This window comes from Sphaeramia orbicularis, chromosome 1 (assembly GCF_902148855.1).
Source record: "Sphaeramia orbicularis chromosome 1, fSphaOr1.1, whole genome shotgun sequence".
NCBI lineage: Eukaryota > Metazoa > Chordata > Actinopteri > Kurtiformes > Apogonidae > Sphaeramia > Sphaeramia orbicularis.
In genome coordinates, this window is record NC_043957.1 from 16,679,124 (window position 1) to 16,698,714 (window position 19,591).

The 19,591-nt window shown below is 38.3% G+C and overlaps 2 protein-coding genes across 3 annotated transcripts; both read left to right on the forward strand.

Annotated features, from left to right (window-relative positions):
* The first annotated feature begins 149 nt into the window (after positions 1-149).
* rps19bp1 (ribosomal protein S19 binding protein 1) lies at positions 150-8,154 on the forward strand. Its single transcript, XM_030122788.1, has 4 exons — positions 150-327; positions 1,553-1,726; positions 4,384-4,481; positions 6,682-8,154. Exons 1-4 carry the CDS (start codon positions 273-275, stop codon positions 6,832-6,834), a joined length of 480 nt encoding a protein of 159 aa, XP_029978648.1. The 5' UTR covers positions 150-272; the 3' UTR covers positions 6,835-8,154.
* A 1,372-nt stretch (positions 8,155-9,526) lies between these two features.
* Positions 9,527-15,066, forward strand: atf4a (activating transcription factor 4a). 2 transcript variants are annotated; one of them, XM_030163125.1, is made up of 5 exons: positions 9,527-9,692; positions 10,991-11,170; positions 11,915-12,235; positions 13,140-14,202; positions 14,233-15,066. In XM_030163125.1, exons 2-4 carry the CDS (start codon positions 11,122-11,124, stop codon positions 14,153-14,155), a joined length of 1,386 nt encoding a protein of 461 aa, XP_030018985.1. In that variant the 5' UTR covers positions 9,527-9,692; positions 10,991-11,121; the 3' UTR covers positions 14,156-14,202; positions 14,233-15,066. The 2 variants fall into 2 exon arrangements, with proteins under 2 accessions (XP_030018985.1, XP_030018929.1); XM_030163069.1 differs by having other exon boundaries at positions 13,140-15,066.
* The last annotated feature ends 4,525 nt before the right edge of the window (positions 15,067-19,591 follow it).

Genomic DNA, 19,591 nt, shown 5'->3' on the forward strand with positions numbered 1-19,591 from the left:
TTATTATTATTATTATTATTATTATTACTACTACTACTACTACTACTACTACTACTACTACATTAGACTATTGGACAGACGGTCTGTCTCTAAATTGCCCAGTAGGAAACATATACTCACAGTGGGTGTTTCCAGTCGGATCGTTTCCATCCGTGCACATGCTAATTTTGCCGGATGTTGATAGATTCACATGTGCAGGATCTTTAAGTAGACTGTTGCCGGTGAAACTTGTAGATACCTGAAGATAATTTCGTATAAACTGATTGTTCAGGATGTCGGCGGCATTGATCAGAAGAGGTCTGGAGCTGCTCAGTGATGATATTAAAGGTCAGTTTAGTTTTTGACTCATTTTGCTCTGGTGACGGTTCCCGGCTAGCATTAGCCCGGCTAACGTTAGCCGGGCTAATGCTAGCTCGGAGCATCAGTGCCGTACTTGAAACATTTCTGACCCTCTTTCCTTTAAACAAACAGGCGATGACAGAAAAGTCATTGTTGTTGATCGTTGTGTCATATTTATGCCTTTACTGTTGTTCGTTTGAACTACAGTGAGCAGATCCCATCAAATCACATGGGGAAGGAGTGTGATTTTGTTTGACTTGTTAGCCGTGTCAGACATACAGTTAAACATCTGCCTAACTTTTTCTAAAAAAATATACAAAAAAACATACTATGCAGGTTACATGTACTGGCCTTCAACATTGTTAGAATGCAACTCCCTCACACTAATAAATGCATAGTTTCACATGTCTAATGTTCTTATGTGATGAGGGATTTTTATGTCGGGAAAAAATGGGAAAATCAATCAGAAGTCTTCTTTGCTCCAATAGAAGTGCAGACTTGCCTGAGAAAGACTGATTTTAGGAGTAAGTGCTGATTCAACATAACACTACCGATACACAAGTATGATAAATTACACGCTATTAAATGTGAGTTCAAAGTAGGCTTTTTAAAGACATTTTACGGGCTGTTTCAGTGCAAAGTTAACTGAACCCCACATCATACGGATACAAGATATATGCTGTTAAACAGTTTTAACTTCAAATAACATTAAAACAACTTAACATAAATTTACTCCACTGTGCAAATCAGTGTTCCATTTCAGAAACAGAACGTCCAACATTAAATTCAATCCCTTTTTGTAAGCATCTCATAAAGGCATGAGCATGATAAGTCTGAGACATTAAAATATTATACAGAGAAAGCATTAAAAAACCACCACTATTGCACTCCTAATTTTTTACCATTAAATCACTCTAAAAATGATATCAGTCTGAGCTCATGTTTGTGGATTAACAAAACTAGGTTAGTGTATATTATTGATGATTAAACAGATCTTGAAGGTTAATTTATGATTTTTGACTTGTGGTAAAAAACAAGCCAAGAACATCCAAACACAGAAGCATAACCAGGTCTGTATTTGTTTAGCTGAAATGTATACTACTAAATGTGAGAATAATAATATTTAACTGCTGACTTTGTATTTCAAGATTCTATGTTGGTTATCCAAACTGTCCATAGATTCATTGAAAGACTCTGTTTTTCTGTGATCCAGATGCCAGTAAAGTGCAGAAGAAGAAGCAGTCAACCCCGAATTCGGCTTCTGTGATGGAGCTGGTGAGCACGAAGAGGCAGGGGGTCACCAAACAGGTGAAACGGCTGCAGGGTCGCCTCGGTCCTGGAAAAAGCAAAGCTACCGTCAAAGACAAGAGGATCAGATCTGCAGTGGGTCAGTGTGTTTGTAGTGTTTGTGTTTTAATTCTGCTTTTGGACATGGACCAAACCATCAGACTGGATGAGAAGAGGGTGCTTTATGAAGTACATTTACAGGGTTCCTGTGGGGTCTTAAAAGTCTTGAATTTACAAAAAATCTTTAAAAGGTATAAAATTTGATATTGTAGGTCTTAAGTTACGCTGCCATAAATTTGTTAGCTGTATTGTGTTTAAATGTGTCTGGGAAATGTCCAAACTAGAAAGAAAGTAATGTTAGTCTGCTCAGTTCTAACTCGACAATTTATATTGAAATTAGGAACCAATTATCGCTAACTTTGCAGCCTTTGGTGAGGAATGATTACAGAATATGCAGTTCTGTGTACAGTATGTATGTAATATTCAATCTCAGCTGATGTTAATTAATACATTTTCCTAAATTCTTCATCTAATAGTCCACTTCAGTTCTTTATTCATACAATATCACTAACGCGCTGACCTGTGGGGGATCCACGGGTTCTAGATGTGGTAGTTTTTGTGCTGTTGTGTATTCACGCATGCTGTACCTCATTTGTCCACTAGTCACCGCCAAAGCGTTCTGGGTATAGCAACGTGATTGTAGGGCTATTGCACAGGTGTCAAACATGTGGCCCGGGGGCCAAATCCGGCCTACCAAAGGGTCCAGTCCGGCCCTTGGGATTAATTTGTAAAATGCAAAAATTACACTGAAGATATTAAGAATCCTTTTAGTTCAGGTTCCACATTCAGGCTACTTCAATCTCAAGTGGGCAGGATTCAGTAAAATACTATCATAATAACATATAAATAATGACAACTCCAAATGTTTCTGTTTGTATTTGTAAATATTTTCATGTATTTACACTAAAACAAAGTATAATTTCACAAAAATATGAATAACCTGAACAAATATGAACATTTTGAAACATCTGAAGTGCAACTTTACCAAGATTCTGCCTGTTATTAAATGTTTTATGTATTTGTTGATCCATTGTGATCTGTAAGTTATAATGAACATGTGTAAATGATAAACTGAAGCATAATATTGTTAAAATTACACTATTTTTTCAGTTTGTTCATGTTATTCACATCTTTTGAAAGGATAGTTTGTAAATGTAAACCTTTTCATCATGTAAATTTACTTTTTTTTTGCTCTAAAACATAGAGAAAAGTTTGGAGTTGACATTATTTATATATTATTATGTTATTATTTTACTGCTTCGGGCCACTTCAGATCAAATTTAACTGAATGTGGCCCCTGAACTAAAATGAGTTTGACACCCCTGGGCTATTGTATTTCAGAATTACTAATATCTCCCGAAATATTGATCCTATCAACTTGCTGTTTTTGCTAGTCTGTTCCTTGACCAAAAATGCATAAATATACCAAACTGCAGCAGTCAGCTCTTTCTGGATTTTGTGTGAATCACCAGACACTCATACAAGCATCCACCATTTGGCTTTCATAATATAGATGGTACATATCCAATCCATAGAGACATCATGATCCAAACATAGTCATTAGACAGTGGAGGAGGGAGATCACCCTCACTTTTAAAGCTTCTTTTATATTAGTTTATTAGCTTCGTTGTACTGTAGTTAGTTTGAGCTCCAGTCATCACATTCACTCATAACACATCATACATTTACTTTTACCTCAGAATCAAATCTGTGCTTTTTCGTTCTGTTTTTGCAAGTGGATTTTTAATAGTCTAGTCATCAGGGCAGGAGTCATCGTGTCAGGACAGTTCACCTCAAATGTAAATGTCGATGAACACAGTGAATCTCTTTTTAAATAAAATAATTAAAATCAAACACTTGACAGATTAAATATGATGGAATGAGGGACGGTTGTTATGTCATACAGGACTATTGTGAATATATCAGTGTCAACATGTTGGAATTGAAATGATGCTATTAATTCACTGCACACACTGTTAATTTATGTGTAAAATCTGTTTTCAGTTTTAACGGAAGCTGGTCTTAACTGTATTTATATAATCTCTTACTGTGAAAAATCATGTTGTTGTGTCACATTGCCTGTTTGTAGATGCATAAATAATGATAATAGTATAGTTCATTAACAAATTGAATGGTAAATTATGAAAGAACTAGAAGCACTCGGAGAGCGCAGACCTCCGCCAAGGCTGATCAGTGGGCCCCCAGTGGGCCCCCCCACCCCCGATCACCCCCAAAAGTTAGTCATTTCTTCCTTATCCCATTTCCAACAAACCCTGAAAATTTCATCAAAATCTGTCCATAACTTTTTGAGCTATGTTGCACACTAACGGACAGACAAACAAACCCTGGCAAAAACATAACCTCCTTGGCGGAGGTAATGACCAGCACAACATAAGTTATACATATCAATTCCTTTTTATTTCATTACAGATGCACATATTTTTTTTCACAAATTGTATTTTTATCTTCATTGTATTAACACGGCAGCGCTGACATGGTTCATGCTGCTCCTGGATATTTTTGTGCTTTAGCTCCATACGTGCTTGTGTGTTGTGGTTTAATATTGTTTCAAACATCAGTGGAGGAACCAACAGAACTGCACTAAAGCCTCCTGTCTACACCAGCATCATTACATCAGCAACATTTTACCTGGATTTGATCTGCTTGTTTTTTTTGTTTTGTTTTTTTTAAACATAGATGAATTCAGGAAGAAGCAAAAGAAGAGCCAGATGAGCGTAAACCTCCGGTACTTCATGGCCAATGTCAGCAAAGCAACAGATTCTGACACATTGAAGGTAAAGAAAAAGAAATTCACTTATCATTACTTACTATCATCAATGATGGGCTTAATATTATACAGGGTGGGGAAGCAAAATTTACAATATTTTGAGGCAGGGATTGAAAGACAGTGTATGACCAATTAATTTATTGAAAGTCATGAGAATTTATTTGCCACAAGAAAATTTACATAATAGAAAATGTTTTTATTCTATGTGTCCTTCTTTCTCAATAACTGCCTTCACACGCTTCCTGAAACTTGCGCAAGTGTTCCTCAAATATTCGGGTGACAACTTCTCCCATTCTTCTTTAATAGTATCTTCCAGACTTTCTCGTAATAGTTTTGCTCATAGTCATTCTCTTCTTTCCATTATAAACAGTCTTTATGGACACTCCAACTATTTTTGAAATCTCCTTTGGTGTGACGAGTGCATTCAGCAAATCACACACTCTTTGACGTTTGCTTTCCTGATTACTCATATGGGCAAAAGTTTCTGAAAAGGTATGGATAATAGTGTTAGGTATGATTATGACATCAATATGTTTGGTTTCAAAACAATTGACGTAGTGCCTGCTGAGAAAAAACAACAAAATGTTCATTGTAAATTTTGCTTCCCCACCCTGTACATTCCAAAAACTTCTAAAGGCCAAGACACACCAAATCGACTGCTGATTGTCACCAGAAAAGGAAGCCCTACTGATCAGTCGGCTCCAGTCTACTCAACACGGTCAAAAAAGTGTGAAGAACACACCAAATCGACTACTAACTTGAGCGTATGTTCTGCGCTTGTGCGAGACGTAATATCTCCATAACAGCCGGCGGCGCTATTCTGTATTGTGGTCCAAAAAATGTAAAACAGAAAATGACAGAACATCTCTCTAGACCAAAACACAGAGCTCACTGTCATCAGTTGTCGTTGTCAGCAGAGAGTGTTGAGTAGTCAAGAAGGACTGTTGTTGTACTCATTGAACAGATGGCTTGTAATAAGAAGATACTGGCGTTATCAGCTTCTTCTTGTGGAAGAAGAAAGATTCTGGTCTTCTCGTTCACTGATTCACTGGTCAAGGGCTATCCCTCCACCAATCAGATTGGTCAGACTGAATGACTGGGTAATTACACATTACACATGATTACACATGTTGAATCGAATGAAAAGAATAGCAACGGCATTAACGAAAGCCGATCACACAGAACACAAAAAACAGACTCGTGTCACCGACGTTGCTAGACTGCCCGATGACGTCTGACCGCCAAAAATCTGACTGGTGTGTCTTTGCCCTAAGATGCAGCTTCAAAGTCCAACAGAATGCTAAATGCAGATTGTCCAAGCGATACCATTTTATTTTACACGTAATTGTCAAACATTTGGTGGTATTACATTTACATACACAAAATACTTGTGTATTGGCCACACTTTTATTAGTGGTACTTTCCTCTTGGTCCAGAGTCAAAATTTATCACCATCATGGCCTGGAAAAGTGAACAATCGCTGATGTTTTACATGTTCCCTCTGTTCCTCTCACCTTCTTTTTCTTCCCGTAAAAACTATGCAAATTTCATGGTTTTAGTTTGTTTCGGACAAGTCGAAATTTACATAAATGTCGTCAACACATTCATGGAAATTTGTCCTTAAACAAAAAAAAATGAAGGTACAGTAAAGCCTTGGTAATTACGTTAAATAGGCTTCTTATCAAAGCCTACTAAATGTTTTGTTAAATTCTCATGTCACTCCTCTCTGTATTTAATATTTGTAAATAAGTGACAGATGCAGCCTTTCTTTCCAAACTATCACATTGAAATATAAAAAACAGGAAAGAAATCATGAAAAGAGATGCATAAAATAAGAAAAAAAGTTCTAAACTTAAACAAGACAAGGAGAAAACATCCTCTGTTATAATGTACTTATAAGTGAATTTATAAGGTCTTTTTTTTAATTGGCGTTTTGTTTTTTGTTTTTTTTCTTTTGGCAACAGTGTTGGTTTAACCTCTTTCTCTGTAAGATTACCTTGTTTTTCTATCCTTTATGGAAATTCTGTCTGCATTTTGTCCATAATACACACACAGTACCTAGCATTAGCATTAGCAGACAATAGGAGTAGTGAGCTGCCCTTGAAGGCGCTCGGGGACCAACTCCAGATCTTCATCAGCAGGTCAGGGGCACTGACAGGAGAGTTAACCTATATGTACCTGTTTTCATTTTATTTTTTTTTTTTTAGATCTTGAACCACCATCCAGGGAGACAGTCCAGGAATCGACCAGAACGACCAACCAAGAAGTCCAAAGAGCCGCAGTCTCTTTTCACCGAGGAGGAGTTCCAGCAGTTTCAGAAGGAGTACTTTGGTCGGACTGTGGAGGAGAAGAAGAACTGAAGCTCACACAAACCCACAGACAGAACAGTTTGACCACCAGTGGAAGCGCCGGGATCGCTGTTTGTGGATGAAAGTGGATTTTTGTTCTGCGTGTTGGTTTCACTTCACAGAACTCATTCATCAGTGGAACAAGATGAGAACAAAGGATGGAGAGATGTGTGTTTATACTCTTGAACAATCCAGATTATGCTGCAGACATAAGCAGTTTTTGTTTGCAGAAAAATTATTAAACTCATTTGTTTATCCACATCATATTTACATGTTGCACAAAATATGCAGAGATACTTTAACAATGGTCCAAAATTTGATTGGTTAACTCTTTAATACACAAACTATGAAACGCTTCAGCTGCACAACAAGACCCCAGTTTTTTTTTTGTTTTGTTTTTTTAATTTCATACATGGCTGTTCCCCAGATCTCAGAAAATGGGAACGTTATGAATCTGTCTGAGAACATGTTTTATGTTTTGTTTTGTTTTGTGTCGCTCTGAAACAACATTTTCCTTAAAAATATACAGTCTTAATCTCAGGGAATATGTTTTTTTTCTAGTAAATGCATCACCTACAACTCAGATCTCTTTTTTTCCTCATAAATTAGTTCATGACTATCATTTCAGAGAATATTTGAGTTTTTTTTATCAATGAGTTTTTTCCTAAATTTACAACATCCTAGTCAAAGAACATTCTAGCTTTTTTCTTATTTTGTTGGTTTTTGTCACGCATAATCACCACTTTTGTCTCAGAGAGCTTCAGACTTTTTTCTAGCAAATGTGACGTTTATCATATTAAGCTATGAAGTTTAATAATTTAATTAAATCAAGAAAAACACACTATTGATTTTTGGTAACTAGAAACAAGGTATGTAAAGGGGTGTGTTCATTAGAGGTAATTTTAATAAAAAAGGGAAGGTCATGGTAATTAATTTTATCCAAACAGTAAGAAAGAAAAAATAATCTAACATTTATGATAAAGAAAGTTAAATGAGGAACACAAGGAAAAATATATGATGAAATTCACTTGTACAGCTATTGGGAAAGGAAGAACTGTTGTGTATTAAATGGTCGGGGGTTAAAAGGCTTAACTGGTGCCTTTTCTCAAAATAAAGTTGTGGTCTGAGTTTTGTAGGAACTCTGATAGAAATAAGGTTTCATTTTATATATAAATATGAAAACTAAATCAGAAAAATGACAGCGCCACTCCTCAAGTGACTCTAGCTGTAACATTAAATCAATTATTTTTAAAGATTTCTGGTCCTTTGATCCTTCTTTCAAAACAAAATAAAAATGAATGAGGAGTTTGCTTTACAAATGTAATAAAGGAAAAAACTAAATGACTGCAGAAACCCAATTTTTTCATGTGATATAAATTAAGAATATCTGAGGAAAAACAGACTAGAGACTACATTACAAAAACAAGGCCAGAGTTAATGTACAAGGGTTATTATATGTATTTACCAGTATTGCACTAATTTTTTCCAAAACTGTTCAATAATCCAATAGATTAAAACTCCTGATCATGTTCAGTTTGATGAAAGACATTTATGGGGATTTCAATGCTCACTGTGACCACCAGGGGGCAGTCCTGGTCTTACCATGTGACCTTAAAACCAGGTTCATGAAGTATAAGATGTAATTGACATAATAAAATGCAGCCGATGTAAATGCAGTTTTCGCCTCTAGTTGTACAACAGGTGTTAACGTGTGACAAAAATCTCCTTTTTAGAAATAAAAATGACATTTGTTCACATCACTCAACATAATTTTACATATTTCCTGAAGATCGTTGAAGAAAATTAAGTTCAATGTCTTCTATAAGCCCTGAGAATTATTATTATTATTATTTTTATTATTATTATTATTATTTTCATATTGAAGTCATTGGTGTTACCTGCTTTATTCTGACATATAGTGATAAATAAGTAAGATTTATTTATATAGCCCCTTTCGCAGACAATGGTCACAAAGTGCTTCAAAATAAAACTACAACAGTTGAATTAATAATAGAATAACATAATAAAAACCATTAAATATATAATAATTCATATCTGTGTGTCTATTTATTTGTATTTATTCGGCCAGTGAGTTGTACAGTATGGTGATCTTCCATTGTTAGAAGAGGAGATACATTAAGACATTTTACATCCTCAAAAGTGATAGTTTTTTTGTCGAATAACCCAAATAAACTTAAGCAGACGAATGCATGAGGTATGAATGTATTAAATATGATTCCAAATCCGTGAATAAACGGAGCTGAACGTAAGTATTTGTCAACGTGGAAGCTATTATGTAATAACAAAGTTGGATTTTTTAGTTTTTCAGTAGCTGACATCTGCTACACACCTACAACAGCCATGTGTTTCCCCAATGTTTACATTCTGTATTTGACCTACATTTGACGTAGGAGGCCTCGTGCTTAAAGTTCCATATGGACCTATTTTTCCATCTGGTATAGACGTATGCATCCAACCAATCACACATACGATCAGACCAAACGCTCACATCAGTGCGTTTATTTATTATTTTTTTCTTACAGCTGGGCTTTACAGCGCGGTTCGTAGTGTTTGTTTAATGCCTGTGGATGAAGCGCCTCCCACCCGGACTGCCACTTCACACAGAAACAAGCGCTCCCTGGGGCGTGCCGGCGGAGGGATACAATCGGCGGTGCTTTGGTTCCTTATATACCTCGGCGCCGCTTTACATTTGTTCTTCCTTGCCATAACATTCACGCTTAATATCGACACTCTGTGGCAGCTCTCCCGCGCTAACATGGCAGTCTGAAGGCGTGCGGCGGCGATCCCTGCAGCGGCAAAAACCTGGCAGTGCAACGGCGAAGTGCACTGGCTATTTCTGGCAAAATGGCGTAAGTATTTTCCTGCCTTTTTCCACCTCTCGTTTAGTGTTTCTTCCTCAACCGCCGAAAATACTATTGACAGATGTTGGTAAAGTTAGACCTGTTTGCTACACTCTTATATTGTGTATTTTGTATTACCTTAAAACTACACTAATAACTTTAAAAGGTAAATGGCGGTGGTAGATTTCCTGGTTTGGAATGCCGGTGTCGGATTACATACAGCAGCCGTTTGGACTGACACGGTGATGCTTCTTAGTTGCAGTAAAACTTCGCCCCCATTTTATGGTGCTTTCTGTACTCGCAATCTAAAAGAGAGTTGTTCGGTAACTATCAACAAATGTCGTGTTTGTGTACATTGACTACCGACAACGTGGCGTGTCCAAAATGGCGCGCACTATTCTTTTCACTCCTTTTCCGTCTCTGTTGTGAAAATGGCGCCCACGTCGTACGGTGACTCACAGAGGAGGGGGCGGGGTTAACGGCCAAAGTATGACCAAATTAGGAAATGTTATCCTCCGGTTGAGGGCGTGGTGTTTCTTGTCAGCGTAGTTTTGACACTTGAGTGACACGTGTTGGTTAAAATTAGCCTCCGCTCCTCCCGCAGTGTACAGGTGTAATTATTTGTTTTACAATCAGGAAATGTGAACATGTTTCAGGAAGTACATTCACTGAGGCGACATTTCCAGTAACAATGATAAGATGTTGCCACCCACATGTGAAGATATTTAAGAATGCTTTTGAATATTTTTGGAACTGAAATGCTAAATCAAATAAACTTAACATGTCAACATCAACAATATACATTTGCAATGTAATGTAGAGTTATCAATGCAGCATAATCTGTAGTTTTTTGAGCATGTTTTTGTGTAAGTGACAAAAGTATCAGCATGTAAATTAGCTGTTAAATCAGAAAAGACCTTTAACAAACCACACGCTTTAGGTTTTGATACAGAGAAGATGGAGGATGTTGATCGAAGTTCACTTTTGCCCAACCTGACATTTTCCATTTAAAGCTGCCACACTTACATTAATTAACCCCCCTTTTCTGTCTCGCACTTTCACATTAAAATCCCCCTGCAGTCATGTAATGTGACCTCATGGTATGATACAGTATGAAGTATAAAGCACCATATTTACATCTGTCTGGAAATCTCAAGAATATGTTATGTCTGTTGTGGTGCCGACCAAGATCTTCAATATTCAATGGTATATTGAAAGTTCCTCATGTCTCACCAGGTCTAAAAATGCTCTAACTCCTCATTACACCCTAAAATATGTTTCCATTTTCTTTTGTTTCTTTTCTTCAGGTCTCTCTCGGCAACCACCCTCAGCTTTGCTGCCGTCGACAGCAGTACCGAACCCCTCGACTTGCTAACGTCATCAGACTCGCCTTTGTTTCTGTTCACCCTTTCACGGATACCACTGAGCAGCAGCAGTCATGGCACTCTCTCAGCTGGCCTTGGAGGACGTGGGGGCCCTGTACTTAGGTTGGTGTTGGGGCAATAAATGTTATCAAATCACAGGAGTTACAGAAGAGAGCGCTCAGTGATTCTAAAAACTGAAAATTACAAAGTTTAGCTCCTTCGTCTGAATGGAAAAGACCACTTTAAGATAATTGTTATTGATAACCTCAACCGTTGTTTAATTTTTCAACACAATCATGAAATTACCTGCAACCTACGTTCACAGAAGGGGTGGTAATATGTAATCTGGGGTGGTATGTACATAACAGAATATCTAATGGTTACACTGTATGGTCAGTCTATTCTGATATTAGGTTGGTTGATCTGCATAATTGCTCTCCAGTCCAACTACACCCGTTATTTGTCCCACCCATATATCATATTAGCATATCATTTGAGTATATGTAATTTTACCTGTGTCATAGATTTTGATGACTCGTTTAGATCTGGGATGTGGTGACCGACATTGCCTGATAATGAAATGTCCCACACAGTTGGAGAAATGGGATAAACTGCAAAATGAACCGTTTCTGGACTAGATATTGAAATTATTACTAAGCCTTATTTCTGCTGTAGTTTTTGTGGATGCTAAATACAACATTCAGCTTTAATACTGCATATCTTCAGGGTTGTATGGCAGATTTCCAGGTGCTGCTCAGCATCAGATGTTGATTCCATGTGGTATATTCCGATCTGTGTTATTTAAGTTAAAATCATCAGGGGTTTCACATACGGACCAGAGTCTCATTGGGGATGTCATGTCCACAGGGTCCTCGTTTCTGATGGCTGACCCCATGGGGCCCCTTCTGGACCAAGATGAAGAAGAAGCTCTTTCTCCCTCCTCCTCTTTAGAGGAGAAGGCGCCAGCTTCGCCCCCCCTTTCTTTCTCCTCCACCTACGCATCATCCTGGTCTCCCTACCAGAGCTTATCTTCCTCTCCTCTCTCCTCTGCCTCTCCACCTCCATCCCCTCCCCCTGATCATCCCTCCTACTTTCTGGGAACCAAGGCTACCGCGGACGCGTCGTCCCTCTCCTGGCTCACCGCCAACGATCTGCTCAATGGCCACGCTGGCGCAGATGATGGCAAAGGTGGGAGGAAATGAGACGAAGCGCATTTACACGAAAGTGATTCACAAACACAATCAATAAAGGAGTAAAGTGCATGTGAAAGTAATATGAATGAAAAGTGAAAAATCTAAAAAAATCTATCTAAAAAGGAGATTCATGTTCAAACTAAAGTTAAGCCAGAAACACAGCACTTCCCTGAAAGTTCTCATAATGGTTAAGTGTTTCCATGTAATGGTGAGGTCTGGAATGTTAATTGCTCACAGCCAGGCAGTAAATGAGTTATGTGGATGGTTTGTGCTGGTAAAGTGTTTCCCTGTGGGTAGCAAGGCGTAAGTAGGGGTATGTTGCACAGTTCTGCAGTGTAGGAGATGAGTCAGACAATGTGTTGCTGCAGAATGAGAAGAAATAGGTGGGGTGAAGGTGTGGTTGTAATTGTAGCTGAAACTGGTTCAGACTGGTTACATTATCTGTTCTTACAGTGACGCACATGTCAAACTTAATCATTTGGTAATGGCACTTGTTTTGCACATTGGTGTCTGTTCAAAGTGTTTCTAGGAGTTTAATAGTTTCTACATTTATGGATGTCCAACATTTCATGTTCTGACCACATTGACTAGTTTAAATCCACAAATAATCACACATCATACAGTGTTTGACTTGAGTAAAAAAAAAAATCAGATTACACTCCTTTTATTTTATAGCATATTGCACAAGCTCTTAAAAGTAAACAAAATGAAAGAAGGACAAAATGAAAGACAACATTTTGGGGGGGGGGGGGGGGGCTTTAAATGTAATGTTGGTGTGTCTTTTACATTTGAGTTATTGCGTCTTACATTTCAATACCTAGCCCTTAAAGTACATTGAGTCCGTCTTTTGTGTTTCTTTCTGTTGATAAATTGTAAATGATTGAAATCTCTGTTAACAGATGATGCCTTTGCGGGTATGGACTGGATGTCAGAGAAGATTGACCTGAGTGAATTTGATCTGGAGTCACTCATCGGCTCCTGCTCATCCGACGAGTCCCCCAGTTCCCCTGAGGATCTCCTGGCCTCCCTCGACCCCCACATGGATCTGGATCTGGACGCCTTTGACTCAACCATCCCCGCCCCACACGACAGCCTCGAGCTGGCTCTGCCGCTGCCCAGTATCCCCCCACTCCCTCTGGAGGTCCCGTTCACCAGTGAAGCCGAGGCCAAGAAGACCGAGGCGGCTCCCGTTCAGGAAATGGAGATTGTCACGAAGTCCGAGCCCCCCTCCCCAGCTCCATCTCCTGCCCCCCTTTCTCAGACCTACACCCTGGAGCTGGGGAGTGAAGTGGATGTTTTGGATGGAGAGAAAACGGTTTCATCCCTCACCGCCACCATTATCCCAGATCCCAGTGGAAGCTTCCAGACCACAAGCCCCATCCTGCTCTCCCTTCCTACCTCTGGTCACATTGTGGTTGTGCTCACCAACAAAGAGAAGCCCTCCCTCATATCCCTCTCTGAACAGTCCATTAAGACCCCTTCTCCTTCAAGCGACTGTGACAGCGACTCAGGCATTGAGTCCGCGGGCAGCTCGCCATCTCACCTCCCCTCCTCCCCATCGGCGCCCTCCCCAACAGCTGGTTCCTCCAGGACCAAACCCTATTCTAAGCCGGAGCCCGACGCCACTTCCTCCCCCTCAGCCAAGGCCCCCAGGGTCAAATCGGTGTCAGGCGCTCCCAAAGTGGTGGAGAAGAAGCTGAAGAAGATGGAGCAGAACAAGACGGCGGCCACACGCTACCGACAGAAGAAAAGGGTTGAGCAAGAGCAGTTGAACACCGAGTGCGAAGAACTGGAGAAGAGGAACCGTGAACTGACAGAAAAGGCGGAGTCCATCAACCGGGAGATCCAGTATCTGAAAGACCTGATGGAGGAAGTTCGGAAACACCGCCGCGGGAAGACCAGCTCAGTGGCGTAGAGCCCAGAGCGTGCATGAGGCATTGTGATAGGCTGGTTTCTCCTCCAGTGCCCATAAGCCAGTACCTTCATCGAGGGGTGTCCTGCCCAGTCACATGGTCCACCATGGGACTTGACATTGGGAACAATGCATACAGCCTTCAATGATGGGACAACTTTTGACCATTATTCAACTGGGATCAAAAAAAAATTCTCTCATCATTGGCTGCTGTTTGTATTGTTTCCACAGTACAGTGCAGTGGTGGTCCAGTGGAAGGGGCGGGGCTTGAAACATGCCACTGAGCTGTGAAGAGGGAACGTCTGGATGAAATGCAGAAAGCCTGTGCAGGTTAATGAGATTATTAGTGTAGTGCAGGGGGCTGGGAGGTGTCAGGTGAAGCATCTGTACATGCTTGTCTCTCAGTCCCCTGTTAGGCCCCATGTGTACTCCCTGTCTTACTACAGTACTTTGTGTAAACAGGTAGAGTGTGTATTCTTCTTGTAGACTAGGCATGCAGTACATGAGTCACTGTAGGTCCTGATAGTATGTGTAATCCTCAAATATTCCCTCAGACTATGACCACACTTGATGAGCCAATGGCCAGACCAGAACGACTCCTGAGCCACATACACTCCAAACTTGTTTTTACCCACACTTTTTAACCCTGTTTTGACCTTCTCAACCGCTTCAAGTCCAGAAAGGGGCCTCAGCCTAATACTGAATTCTTGATGTTACACTGTCAACATTTTTTTCTTTTTTGTGTGTGTACATAGTTTTCTCTCCTTTTGCTTGCAGATTGTAGCTTTTGTTATTTAATGCCAGACTGAAAACCTGATCATGTCTCATAGTTCACAGCCTGTTAGCTCAACTGCGTGGCTTGTATAAATGCTTTGCTTTTCTTTTCTAATAAATATCTATCAGTACTCAAGTGACACCTGTGAAGTGCTGTTAATGCATGTGGGATTTTCTTTTCATGACAAAACTACAGAACCATACATTCACCATTTTGATAGATCACATTTTAATCTCACAAATTTAGTTTAGGTTCAGCAGGAGTGGACATCTTGTAATTTTAATGTAAACCCCAGATTATTCCAACATAAAATTAGAGATAAAGTATGAACGATAACATCACCCCAATCAGTCTAGAGCAGTGTTTTTCAACCTTGGGGTCAGGACCCCAAATGGGGTTGCCTGGAATTCAAATGGGGTCACCTGAGATTTCTAGTCATTGATTTAGAAAATAAAAACATAAAAATTTACATTATGTAGTGTAAATGTCTAAAATTAACATTTATTTGCAACATTGCAAACTATTACACGATCAAAAACTTTAATTTTAAACAATAGAATGTTTTGAATGTTGGGGGTGGTCAAAAATTTCTAATAATTTATAAATAAAAAACTTCTAAAAATGTACATTATATAGTCTAAATGTCTAAAATTAACATTTATTTTCAACAAAGTATAGCAAACTATTACAGGATCAAAAACTGTAATTTTAGCCAAAAAAAAAAAAGTCTGTTTTGAACGTCTGGGGTCGCCAGAAATTTGTGATGTTAAAATGGGGTCACGAACCAAAAAAGGTTGGGAACCACTGATCTAGAGTCAGAAACGTGACTTTCCATGTGCTCAGTTTTTTTTTTACTAATTTTTATCATGCACTGAAGAAACTACTAGAAAAAAAAGTTCAGTTAAACATGGTGTCAGCTGGAATATCTTACAAAAACACATTTTATTACTGAAAAACAAAATAATGCCAAGATTATTTTTTGTCAGAACTTTTTTTTTTTTTAATTTCTTAAACTGGTCTCAGTTAAAAACCACCAGAATAAAAGTATTGCAACAACCAAGTTTGTGTCACAGATACATTTTAGAACTGTTTGGCTTTAATTTCCAAGAAATAGTTTGGGGTCAAAATGCAGTGAGAATTAATGAGAGAATTGGTTTTAGTCCAAAGGAATGCTTGTCTCATGGATCATTTCTATTAAACATGTAGACCAGTGTTATTATTTTTGCTCCCAGTATTTTGTAGTTGTGTGATTAGATACACTAAGGGACTGTTTTTCAGGTGTTTGTCATTTAAGATGAAGTTAGTACTGATGTTGGGAAGTATTGCCCTCAAATGTATCAAAACTAGAGTAATTTTTAATATAAGGAGTGGAAAGTAGATATTTGTCTTTGGGATTTAAAGGAACATTCCTAAGTACAGATACTTGAAAACTATTGAAGTACAGTGATGATGTTTTTCACTTCCCATCTTATAAAAACATGAACTTTTTACAGGCCCTCATATTTTTGTAAAATCATGTCTGAGATTGTAATTCTTCTCTCTCAGCCAGGGAGTCAAACATGCGGCCCGTGGGCCAAAACTGGCCCGCCAAAGGGTCCAATCTAGCCCATCAGAGTTAAATACAATGAGGATATTTACAGTCAAGAGTACTGAACTTGTTTTAGTTCAGGTTTCACATACAGGCCAATATGATCTCAAGTAAAATAATAACATAATATCTTATAAATACTGACTCCAAATTTCCTTCTTGGTGTAATGTGAAAAAAATAATATTACATTATGCCTATAAATAATGACAACTCCAAATTTTTTGCTGTGTTTTAGTGCAAAAAAAAAAAAAAACATTAAATGATGAAAATATCTAAATAAACAAACTTTCCTTCAACAATTAAAAGTGAATAACCTGAACAAATATAAACAACCTGAAATGTCTAAAGAAAATGAAACACAATTTTAACAATATTCTGCCTATTATTAAATGTTTTGTGCCTCTGTAATGCACATGTATAAATGATAAGTTGAAGCATAATATTGTTAAAATTGCTCTGTTGTTTCTCAAGAAATGTAAGTTTTCTCAGGTTATTCACATGTTTTTGTTTGGATAGTTTGTAAATGTCAGTATTTTCCTAATTCAATGTTATTTCTCTACAGTAAAACAAAGAGAAACATTTGGAGTTGTCATTATTACCTCCACCAAGGAGGTTATGTTTTTGCCAGGGTTTGTTTGTCTGTCTGTTTGTCTGTCCGTTAGTGTGCAACATAACTCAAAAAGTTATGGACAGATTTTGATGAAATTTTCAGGGTTTGTTGGAAATGGGATAAGGAAGAAATAATTAAATTTTGGTGGTGATCGGGGGTGGGGGGGCCCACGGGGGAGCCCATTTCCAACAAACCCTGAAAATTTCATCAAAATCTGTCCATAACTTTTTGGGTTATGTTGCACACTAACGGACAGACAAACAAACAAATAGACAAACAAACAAACCCTGGCAAAAACATAACCTCCTTGGCGTGGGGTGGGGTACTGATCAGCCTTGGCGGAGGTCTGCGCTCTCCGAGTGCTTCTAGTTTATAGGTTATTTTGTTATTATTTTACTGCTGTGGCCCCTGAAAGGAAATGAGTTTGACACCCCTGCTCTAAACACTGTACATGATATTTCAGAGTAACTCAACAATGACAGTGGGTTGAGTACTTAGAGTTAGACTGACACAAATAAACAAAGCTAACCTTTAAGTTACACAGCGTTTTAAGAAGGATGATCTGGTCTGTGAGGGCAGAAGTAGAGATCCAGGACTGGAAATTCATCACCTGTTAACGCGTCTTCCACATAAATACAATCACTCCCGGGCTTTATCTTTATCTGTCCTCATTTGCCCCACCAAACAAGTTAGAACGGATCAGTTTTCACATGCATAGAGGCGGTGAGGTGCCATGTGTCGGAAGTCAGAGGGGAGGGTGAAGAAACTGAGAAACAGCTGTGTGACTGTTTCATGGGAAGGACCTTGTAATTTCTAAAGCAGACGACACTTCACATGTTGTGTGGGTGATAGGGGAGGGGAAAGGAGGAAATCTAACACTGGGCAGAGGTGCTTGTCTTCCTGTGTGTTTCTGCTAGGATTACACACTATACAAATATTGCCCCCGATTCACTACCACAAAACTCATACAAATATCTAGTGTTCTATAATAAGTCTTAGTTAAGGCAGGTTCCTGGCAGTAAAGTCAAATAACTCTGAAAGTAAACCAGGATGTGTAGTTTAGAGTCATCCTAATGTCCTGACTTGTGTCAAGCAGCTGTGTAAATTTAGTAATGACGGTAAAACCACTTAAGTACACAGATACACACACACACTCCTCCCCAACAGATTCCATTGTAGCGACGCCTCACCGCCTTGAGGAGACAGATAAAGAGCCGGCAGAGATAAAAGAAGCTGCTTTAATATGGACTACAGATGAGATGCCAAATAAATGACACTGGTCTACAAGTAAAAAGAATAAATGTAGTGACTCTTTGCCAAGTTTGTGTCACTAATGAGTAAAAAGTCTTAATGCTGGTTGGCTGTAGTTTTCAATACAGTCTTGGGCAAAAATGTGAAATTGTAAGAATTAAGGATAAAATGGGTTTTAGTCCAAAGGAATGTTTGTATCAGAGCGACCAGATCTACTTCAAAACACTGTCTGCACATTACAATACATTCACTTTACAGGGTCTTTATACTGAAACATTTATAAATCTATTGGATAAATGTAAATAAGCCAATAAAACTTTATCATATACATTGAAAATATCAGCTAACCAGCACATTTGTCATTTGTTTTCAATTTATCTTATTGATTATTGTATGTAAGATTTAATACATTTAATGTAAGGCAGATGATTTATAAAAATAAATAAGTAAAAAAAAAAAGTAGATCAGTGTTATTAGAAACAAGTGAATGGAATGGAAAATCATCATGTAATAGCTGGTTCTAACTATTCTGTCCCGAGTTCTGATAGTTTTTAATCCCTCGTCCAACTTCAGGCTGAAGGGGTATTGTAATAGTTTTGTCAGATAATCACATTATCTGATGAATGCATTGACAAATCTGTACCAAATTTATACTGTGGTTGCATCTCAGTATGGAGCAGAAGCCTATATTGAAAACAGGTGACCTTGACTTACTTTTTCAAGGTTATATGGCCTTGTGCAGTTTTAATATCTGAGAACTTTCAAATATAAATATGTATGTAATAAGTTTTACACAAAGACAATCTAATCTTAATTATAGGGCAGTACCTTTCAACACAATCTATACTATATTTGGCTGAGGGGTATTAAAAGTGTGCAGCATGTTATGTTCAGTCTCTTCTATCAACCATATGTCAACTACATCCAAACCTCAGAGTGTCCTCAAAATCTGCTGGTGTACATTTTCTTTGTCAAATGTTTTGAAGTAAAGGAACACAATGTTGAACTCAGTGGTTTTGCTTCAAAACCATTTTTGTGGGTAAAACTAGAAACTTAAATCCGTTCCTGAACATCCAGTCTTGGTGAATCTAACAAAAATTAAATATGAATTTATTCCATTAAAGGTGCATGAACCAAAGCCTGAAACTAGAATTTACACACCTCCCATCTGCAACTTTCTCTTCTTAGTCCAAATTAACCCACAGAGACCCAAA